Raw genomic sequence first — 10,616 nt, 5'->3', positions numbered from 1 at the left:
CACTGTCATTCATGACAATGCGGAAGGCGAAAGCTTTTGTGAAATCGGCATCAAGCCACTGTAGGTAAAGTACCGTTATGACCATTGTTCCTTACTATCTAGCGCTTCTGCATTGGTGCAACAACTTGCTTAAAGGGCCCCTCACCAGGTGACATAACGAATTTTAGTTAGACCTTGGAAGTTGTTACGAGCCCAATAGAGAATATTATGCCACAACTTCCAAGGTCTAACTGAAATTTCTTGTGTCACCTGGTGAGGGGCCCTTTAAGCAAGTTGTTGCACCAATGCAGAAGCGCTAGATAGTAAGGAACAATCCATCTTGTTAGAATCGATGTTTTCGGAAGCGATCCTTTTGGGAAGCGATCCTAACGACACGTCATTTGGAACGTACGTGAAAACCTGGCTTATGTAGCACGCGTATGATATTCTAGGCTTCAGTGTGCTCATAGCTCAGAGCGTTCAGCCAACAGTAAATGCGGAAAACAGCTTATTTAAGTGGGGCTTTATACACGGTTGTTTCGTGGTGTCGCGAGCGGAGACTATTAATTGTGTAGTCACTTATGAGTGGTGTTCCTATACTTGCCAAAGACGGGTATACTATGTAGATAGTTCAATAATTGTTCCTCTTCAGCTATCGTATATCAGTAATTATATTTATTAATGCCAGCGATTATGTTTTCAGGTTCTCACTCTTATAGTTAGAGGACGCACTAGTTGACCACGTGGCTTCACATGTCCTCATTTGTTCTTCTTGGCTCCGATGTCTTGGCTGATTTGCCTCAGCTGGTTTATATTCAGCCGCCTGACTTCCTGCATTGACACTGTAATCTTACACTCTCGCTCTATTGTTTGCCTCACTTCGACGGCCATGAGGGAGTCCATGCCAATCTCGCCGAAAGCCACATCCGTGTTGAGATGTGACGAATTCTTGACACCTGTAATATCAAATAACACACGTACCTATTTACACAATGAAATATAAGCTTTAGTTTGCGCTGTTCGACAACATGATACAATAATCCCTCTTATACGTCGATAACACCATAGCAGCATATCGCGTTTTCTTTTATCCGAATATTTCCTGTGCCATTGATTCATTATCAGGAAGCGTAGACGAAGATCTCGGCAATTACACTTTTTCACAGCAGCTTAAGATTACACTGCTCTTTTCAATAATAGCATACGTTTAGAGCTCCCTCATTCGATCTTCCATCGTCACCATAGTGCATATTCTGTGTGCCACTATGGCTGTAGATGGTGGTTTTCGCAGTGCCCTTATCGAATACACAACCGCCATGGGGACTCGGACGCAGTGTCATTTCTGTTTGTAATTTCGGCACTCCTTGTCTACTGTAGCACTGGATTGGTTCCGCATATTGGGAGGCGTTAGAAACTGACCGAGAGAGCAGCTCTGGGGCAACTAAACTGTGCTGCCTGCCTACAAAAAACAATTTTCTGTGAAGTTCAAGAGAGGATATAACGTATTTTTAAAAAGTGCCCTCTCTGCAATACAAGATATAGGTACCAAGGTGCTTCCAACAACTCATCTGCAGTCATATGGCTAGGACGTCACTACAAAACACGAGAGGCTGAATTACAAAGCTTCTCGCTGTTAAGTTTCCTGTGTCATTGGCCACTTGCCTTAGTTGATGCTACACCCAACATCACGATTGCTGAAATTTTCTGTTACAACATTTCAAGGGTAAAATGTTTTTAGCCTGTGGGCCCACATTGTGGTGTTATTTTATAATTTACTATGTTAGGTTTCTCACTCATAGTTACTACTGGTGTTTACATTCCGCTCAGAGACAAGAGAGATTCACCATAATTCACAACTATTATACACCCCCATCAGACGAAAGCAGTATCAAAATATAACCTGTGAGTTGCGTAGAAGTAGTTTTACTTCATGATCTGCTTATTAACTTAGAGAGGACCTGCTTTTTATTTGTGGGCGGTGTAGATTGACGGATAACCGCAGCAACATAAAAAGCTATACGGGCTCGCAGCTCAAAGTTATTCATCTTAGAATTCTGAATAGAAGCAGTGAACTTAAAATTTATGGTGTGACAATTTGGTATCACTGCTGTTCAGTGACGTAAATCAGCGTTTCCACTGCAGCGGAAGCTAGTAATCATAGTAACTAAACAGGCAGAGTCTCACAATAAGGAACAAATGAGACACATTCAGCGCTTGAACAACGCTGAGAAGTGCACAAAGCGTACAAAACGGGACTCCTCCCAGGGTACACAACATGGAACTGAAGCTTTAACATAGAGGCATGCACTGCTCGTGTGAGCATTTTACTCGGCCGGAAAGGCACAAGGGAAAAAAAGTAACGCAAGTTACATGCAGTGAAAGCTCTCGAACCCCTGCTGCCCCTCGTGACGAGCGACTTTATGCTCGGGCCTACGAGATGTCTTGTCAATCTTCGCAAACGGCGCAGCGCACATATCGATCCCTGGATCAGGATTAATTGTTCGGCAACTAAGAAGCTTTCTTTCTGAAAAATCAGTATGGATTTATTTGTGGCTTCGCGCTACGTGGTTGTCAATTTCCTTTTCATAGTTATTATTGTAATTGCATTATAACTGTCAAGGTTAAGACAACTCTGTTTGTTTGACACCTGCTACGTCTCAGCTACAAATGATACGCTAATCACGATTCGCACGTACGTGATATTCGTTCCTCTACGGTACCAGCAACCGACGATAATTGTGGTTGCGAAGCAACATGGCATCGTCCATGCCGACGCGCTCGCCCGCTTCGACCCAACTCTGCGTAATCTGGTTTGGGCCCCCGGTCACCAAGGACTGCAGGGAAAAAACAGGCCGATCAGGCCGCCCGCGCACTCTCTTCCCGGGCCATCTCCCTGTTTTTAGAAGCCTACTCCCAATCGGACAATTTGGCCCTTTCATTCAAAGACATCGCCGGTTACTACAAGGAGGAGCACATGCGCTACCCGGACCCTTGTAGGGACTGGATCGCGCTGACGAGCGCCTCTTTTAAAACTTTTCACCAACACCGTACTGTGCCCGGCGGTGCTAAAACGTTTCAATTCATCCTTTGATGACACGTGCCAGTTCTGTGGCGAGGTGGCTGACACCTTCCACACAGTCTGGGCGAGCCAATCAAACCCATCTATCCTCCCCAATCCCAAATCCACGAGAGAGGACTGGGAGGCGGCCCTGCTCGGCTGTCAGGACATCATGGCCCGAAAAGCCCTGGTTCAACGAACGCGGGCGCCGTTGCTTGCCAATGGAGCTTTGGAATAGGGGCTCCGCCTAGTAGGTGACGGGAGAAGGCCAATACGGCCCGCACCCAATCACCTCTTTTGTAACCATTTATTATTAATAAATGTTTTGACCACCACCACCACCCACCCGAACTCGCGCTTGCTACTCGCCCACTGTCCTGGCAGCGGTAACTCGCAGGGTCCCTTATGCATCCGCCTCAGTCGACTCAAAGGCGAGAGTCATCTTCTTTTTATTGCGATAGCAATTATATGGACAGTCTCGGCTGGATTTTGCCGTCGCCGTCGCCGCCGTCATGCACCGTATATGTATAAGTATGTATATATATATATATATAAAAGCCCCAAAGAAAAATAATTCAGAAAAATGCTTCCGAAGCGGGGAATCGAACTAGGGACCTCTTCCTCCGCAGTGAGTGGCGCTAGCCACTACGCCAGGAAACACAGATCCTCCACGTAGCTAACGGCGAGCGTTATATACACACCCTTTACTGCTGGACGGAGTCAGAGACGGCAGGCGCTTATAAGCGTTTCTTCATTACCAGCGAGATGGCGTTAGGAGCGCGACAGGCGCATTTTAAAGTCGTCAGCGAGCTCGCTCGCTTCTTATACTTGCGCAGGGAGAACCTTGCCCTTCCGCTGTCTGCTCGCGCGGTTTCCTTGTGCTGAGGGGAAGAGGGATGTTTCACGCTTTCACCGTGATGTCCGCGCTCATATTACGGAGCGTACGAATGCCACTCGAGCTCAAGAGACGCCGCTAAACGAACAAACAGAAGATGAGCGCGAACTATCAAGTGTCACAGCTCGACACTTGAAGCACGCTAGTTTCCTTCGCTGCTTCGGCCGCCTTTGCAACAGGAGCGCTGTTCAAACTGAGAGTATCCACTGGCGAGCCTCACTTCATATAGCATTAGTTTCTTGCTATCGCATTCATTGCTTCGGCCTTGCGGCGAAACTGTGACTTTTTCTTCTAAGTTGATGTACTTAAATTCCCTGGATATTTTTGGGAAAGTACCGTCTTTCTTTTAACCGAGCCGCCACGCCGAGTACCCTCCTCTCCCACCTTCAAACTCCCAGCTTCACCGGCCGTCGCCCGGGAAACGCTCGCGTTATCAGTGTGACATAGCATTCTTGATAGGAAAGTGGTGCGAGCCGGGTTATAGGGCCGGCGCCCGTGCGGTGGCCGTTTGGGAGAGGATATAGATAAGGTTTGGACACTTCGGAGAGGGAGGTTGGACACTTTGGAGAGGATATGGACGAGAGTGTCGGTACTGTCTATATCTCAAGAGATTTTAGATGTATTGAGCCTCGCGCGCCCTCATCCGAAAGCTCTGTGCAACTAACATGGTTTGCAATGGCTCCAGGATGGGATGCATTGTAAGATTTTTGCACCTCACGTTGTTTTGCACTGCCTCCGGGATCGGCCCACCTTTGACCAGGCAATGACGTCATGGTGATGTCATCACGTAATGATTATATTTTAATCAATCGTGTTGACGCCGACGCGGGACGCCGGTCAATTTTCACATTTGATGACGCAACTAAGGCTTTCGCCTTATAAAATAAACAGTGGAATCACCTTAACAGTTGAATCGGCTGACGACAAAGTATCTGGTATGCTTTGTCGCTATTAGTGCGAACAGCTGTTTGTTCAGGCACGCCTGTTGAGCCTTCTCCCTGAGAATTTGAGAACGAATCTTGGAAACAGCGCGAAATTGCCACGAATATATGCGTTGCTGTCGAAGTGTCAGCACGCAGATACAGAGCAAACACAATCGTTCGTTTAGAACTTACGGGCCACACAGGCCGCGACGACGTCTTTATAATTCCGAGGCGGAAGGGACCTGAAGCGCAATTTGGTACCCGTTCTGTAAAAAAACATTTTATCGCGCAGCACGGGATTCGTCGAGGCTCGTATGACGGTCAGACGCCAGAACAGGAACAACAAAAGGCAGTGATGTCAATTATTTTGCCGTCTGCTAGGCAAATAGCAAGTACAGAACAGGCGGAGACACCATTCCGTCTGATAGAACGAATATAGAACGGTCTCCGGAGGACTTGGGCTTCACCGAATGGCAAGCGCTTACGCCGAAGGAGAATCGAAATAGCCTGCTTTGTGTCTGGCTTACTTCAATCCTGCTAAAGTAATCGCGCTCTTCAGTTTCAAGCTGTAAAAAACAGTACCTGCCAATATTGATCTGCAGTTATAATTCTATATCTCTTTATGCGTTGAAAACATTTCTGAGTTCCTTCAGCTCGCCTGTCGGCTCTTTGCTCACTCCCCCGTCACGACGACTTCAGTTCGGTGACAGAATGTGTACAAGATTGCGCCCCAACTTCGAAGGGTGCCGTCATGTTTTTTTTTTCTTTTTTTCCGGCATTGCCGTAGCTGCGGAAGGCTAAGAGAATTGGTTGCTGCCGTGCGCTGTCTTTACTCGCCGAACGCTTGAGCGCACACGCTATGGGGACCAGGAGCAGACGACACGGCGCGTATGCACACATCGTGAGACCTTTTCGCTCTTCCTATTGGCTAAGCAGCCCCGTAGCTTTCACAGTACTGCAACAGGCTTCTGAGATAGAATACAGGGGGTATATATAATCCTTAGTGAAAACTTTGCCGAAATTCGGAACGAAAATATCATGCCTGATGAAAGGGGCGACAGCTCCGCGGCCCGACGTGAGTGGAAGTGCTGGACTTTTTTTGTTTCTCGCCAGTGGTTGACCCGTGTAAGTGAGTTGGATATGACCAAATGATAGCCACGTTGCTGTGTGCCGTCGACGCACTACGTAATTTGCCATCGATACTAATGCCACGGCCCGTTTAACAAGCCTACTCCAAACAGTAATGAGAACTGACAATAAAGCCAAGTAAAGTATAGGGGGCGTTATTTGTAGCAATTGTGAGATAAGTGGGAAGACATTAAAGATAACGAAAAGATAACTTTCCGCCGGCAAGGGCCGAACCTGCAATCTTCGAATAACGCGTTCGATGCTCTATTTCCCACAACCACACAAATCACTCAACCGAGAAGACGCTGTTGCCTGGCGGCAGCTTCAGACTAATTCCTTCCCCTGCCTTTACATCCTTCATCTCTTCCACCCCACACAATATCCCTCATACTGTCCCCACTGCACCTGGGAATGTCCACAACCACCGGGCTGCCGCCCTATTCCTTCACCCTCACAATCCTCCTGCGAGACTGCGCTGACCCGCTCAGAGCCGCAGGAGCAGCGTCGGCTGATCCAGCGGGCACGTTGTGTGGCGCGAGCCAATAGGGCCCTGAACTAAGGGCTCCACCCAACGAGGATAATCCTTAAGGCCCTCACAAATAAAAGTTTTCTCTCTCTCTCTCTCTACGAATGGAGCATATGCGTCCTCTCGCATATGCGTCCTCGTCTTTTCTTGCGCTGTTAGCTGATCGAGAACTTGAGCTACAGCAGCGGTGATCCTCCCGTCCACTTTTATAGGGTACATGCAGCAAATGTGTACCATACGTTGGCTCCACAACAAATGCGAATTGCTGCACTATTAGTGCGTAATGCTTGTAATCAAGCTGGTGATTGTAGAGTTTGCAATGCCAACTACAGGATGAACAATGTATTCGAGGTTTTGTTCCCAGACAAAAAGAAAATATAGCTGTCTCAAATGTTCCGCGTCCCGCAAGCTTTTGTGTTTGTCTGTACGTGCTACTTACAGCCGGTAACACGCGCGTCGCGCACTATTAAAAGTTACACTTAGGGGTTACACGTGCTAACAAAGGCAATATTTCAGTAACGTGGCACCATAATGGTTATTACTGTTAAACAAAGCAATAGTTACAAATGCGTGTGACTCGAACACAGCCATGAGCTCGCAGTCACTAGCGCCGTGCTTCGCGGCAAATTTCTGCTCAAGGAAAATTTGAGGGGCAAACGTTTTCGCGAGTATTTATCAGATCTCGGCAAACATCACCCAAGCGAGAAACCCCGATAGTGATGTGCGCTCTTGGAATTTGTCAAGGAGCGACCCGAGCGCTTACTACCGGTCATAATCGCGACGTCGCTTTCGCAACACCTTTGTACACATGTAGAAATTGCATGTTGATTAGGATGTCGTTAGACGAATACGTTGGTGCGCGTATTGTCAAAGATGCTTGCATGAGCGGTAGCCAGTACACTATTCGTGCATTTATACCTACATGCAACTCTATAGAATGGCCCACGATTTCTTGCCAACATGAAAAAAAAAAACACAAGTACAATGCGCCAGGAAGCTTTACCATCAAATTAATTAAGCAACGCGCGCCAATTGAAATATCTTTGTAGAAACACCTAAGTTAAGGAAGAGCCGGCGAGTACACCTCGCAGCCTTCGGCAACAGCGCAATGCGCACGTCCTTATTGCTTTATCAGCTTTATTGCTAAACAACAAGGACTGAAGTACTAGTTGTTTCGCAGAAGTCCAGAGATGTGGATTCATTTGTAGATATTTGTCCCCAAATTGTGCTAAGCATTTGCCGTTAAGGTTATTCTATCTAAACTTTTTCAGCTCCTAAACTATTTCACTTGATAAGCGCTTAAGAAAGACCCCTCATGAACACTAATATACCTAGTATTACATACTGCAACGCACGTGTGAATATTCCTGCTGGATTTCAAGTTTCCGCAAAGTAGTGGTTACTTCAAAACTGCTAAATTTTATGGTGTGAACGCATAACACATTGAAGAGTTAAAATGTTCATTTCTTGAATATTTTAAATGACATTTACCTGAACATTGCCATTATTTGTGCAATTGATGTCCTTCTGCTGAACTAGTTCAACTGAAGAAGCGTGTTCAGACATAAACTCGGTTAATAAAAATATATATTGGCACAATAAGTATATCAAGGTATATTTTCCCAAAGTCTGCATTTAATAATCGTATATGGGTTACCGCCCACAAACGAATAGGGCACAATAAACAGTCGTAATGTATCTTGTTTTCCATGGCATGCTCTTTGCTGCCTCAACATATCAAAACTGTATGAAAGCCGTACTGTGGGTTTTCCAACAGCAAATGAGCACTTTACATAACAAAAAGCAAAACCTTTCTGCGATCGCTTGCCCGGCATTTCGAAAATAGTTGCTGTGGAGCAGGAGAATGTGTCGCCTACATGGGTGTTGAGTAACCCTTTGCAACAGTTCAGTGGCTCGGATTTCGGAGCAGGTGCACGTCCAGCCATCTGTTGGCGGCGTACGTGCGTCACGCCGCATATGAATGGTGTACAGGTAAAGTGAAATCCTATCTGACGAGCAAAAGTGTTTACCGGTGCCGACTGATGAATATGTATACTTGATATCCACTGGATCATTCTAGTAAATTTACACAATCATGCCACAATATATGTAGGTTTCGAGTACATTTCAATGTTTAGAACATCGCCCATATGAGTATGAGATGCAGTGCTGCATAGCACAGAAATTTTTCCTGAGCCCTCGTGCTACGCTGCACGATAGAGGAAATATACTACAATTTCCTAGGATCATTGGAACATGTTTGTCTTAGTTGATTTTGAAGACTAATGATGTTTGTTCGATATTATTTCGCCTGTTTTGCACTCAATCACGGAGGCACAAGTGGCCACCGGCGACAGGTGGCTTGACCTCAACTTGTTCCGAAATATTGAGACTGTCATCTTGTTAACTCTTTCTGATGCCTAATTATTAATGACGGCTCAGTAGCAAAATGCGGTCAGTGAGGTTACCCTAAAGTTGTTATATTATTCGTTTCAAGGCCGCATCTCTAATTCTGAAGCAGATGGCACTGCTGCTTGGCTCCAGTGTTTCCCAATGTAATGGTACGTCGACGAAAACTGTACTATCGTTCTTTGTGCAATTTCGCACACAAATATAAATTGAGCGCAGTTGAAGCGAATTTGCACTGGTGCCTTATGCGGGGCAAAAATAGTTTGTAAGAAAGCGCTTAATAAATTTGTGGAGCAGCACTTGTCATTATGACGTACGTTGTGTTATTACTCGACAATGAGGTGAACCAGTATTAGAGAGAGCTGCCTAGCATGAGTGAAAGTCTGAATGTAAAGATTCACGTGAACGCTTGGGCGAGTTGGTAGGACGCTCCACATGAAAACTTTCCAGCGCGGAAAAAAAGGAACGGACGAAGTGACGCGACACAGAAGAGCACTTGTGTGTTTCACCTCTCTTCGTCCGTTCGTTTTCTTTCCGCGATGTAAATTTTTTGCTGCAAGTTTTCTTACCAATTATGCGCAACACAGAGTCGACGATGTCGTGCTTTTCGTTCGCGGTTGCTTCGCAAGATGTGTCAGCCTTTACGCAGCTGCAGACCACGGGATGGCTCTGGTTCAACAATGTGTCCATCACACTCATGCACGATGAGATTCGCTGCGGAACGGTGCCGGCAACGATGGCATCACCGCCCATCATTTCGTAAAACACTCCAACGTCACCGATGGCTCCCCATTGGATTGCCAGACCTGCAGGGTAAACAGGGTCTTCTGCTTTTTTTGCTTTATTTATTTATTTATTAATTTAGTTATTTATTTATTTACTTGCAAATACTGCAGGCCTTGTTCGGGCCCAAGCAGGAGTGGGTAACAAATGTCCCATAATATTTTAGAGCAGCGCAAAAGACGGGACAAAGGACAAGAAGTTCACAGACGAGCGCCCGTCTTTTGCGCTGCTCTAAAATATTATGGAATCTTACCAACTAGGCCAGCTGTCGACCTTGCTGTAACAAATGTCAGTGACAAAATCAGAATAAAAAACATAATGAAAATAGAATACAAGATACGGAATTAAGAAAATTCTCAACATCACTTATGCACTTATGATAACACTGTCGCTGATGACTTATGAAAACATTGTGATTACTTATGATAAACGATATCATTCAATATTTTAACACGATGTATGCTTATACAATAAAAAAGCGTTCTAGAGGATGCGCTGCAGGGATATTTTTTCAAGACCTCTAAATTATGCAAATGGCGTGTGCGAAAGTAAACTCACTGCGACTCAATAGAATAAGTCGGTTTAGCTGCTGTAGCACCTTACAAGCTAATGGGTCGTGCTGGTACACTCGAAGACGCCCATTTTATGCCCTGCAACGGCGGCCGTAATTTGGTGGAGGGCCAAACGACATAACATCTGTGTGCTGAAATACGTTTTTTGATGCAAAGCCACTATGCTCGACCCTATCTTCCGTGTGAGACGTCGTCCACTCTAGTTATCGCTGCTCCCGCTATAGGCGCTTCTCACGGAATTTCTTGAAGAATCCGCTACAGGGCGCTGGTCCGCGCGCCATAAACCCAGGTTGCGCGTGGTAGCGCGCGCATTCCTTCAGTGACACTCAATGGGAGCGCATCG

The 10,616-nt window shown here is 46.0% G+C and overlaps 1 protein-coding gene across 1 annotated transcript in view; it reads right to left on the bottom strand.

Annotated features, from left to right (window-relative positions):
* Positions 1 to 640: 640 nt before the first annotated feature.
* Positions 641 to 10,616, bottom strand: part of LOC119390905 (fatty acid synthase) — a 277,784-nt gene continuing 267,808 nt past the window's right edge. Inside the window, exons 24-25 of the mRNA XM_049415426.1 lie at positions 9,488 to 9,724; positions 641 to 935 (exon numbers count right to left, since the gene is read on the bottom strand). Of these exons, the coding sequence (XP_049271383.1) occupies positions 739 to 935; positions 9,488 to 9,724 (434 nt within the window). The 3' untranslated portion in view covers positions 641 to 738. The remainder of the gene's footprint in view (positions 936 to 9,487; positions 9,725 to 10,616) is intronic.

This window comes from Rhipicephalus sanguineus, chromosome 4, assembly GCF_013339695.2.
Source record: "Rhipicephalus sanguineus isolate Rsan-2018 chromosome 4, BIME_Rsan_1.4, whole genome shotgun sequence".
Classification (NCBI taxonomy): Eukaryota; Metazoa; Arthropoda; class Arachnida; order Ixodida; family Ixodidae; genus Rhipicephalus; species Rhipicephalus sanguineus.
This window is presented reverse-complemented; position numbering and strand designations above follow the sequence as displayed.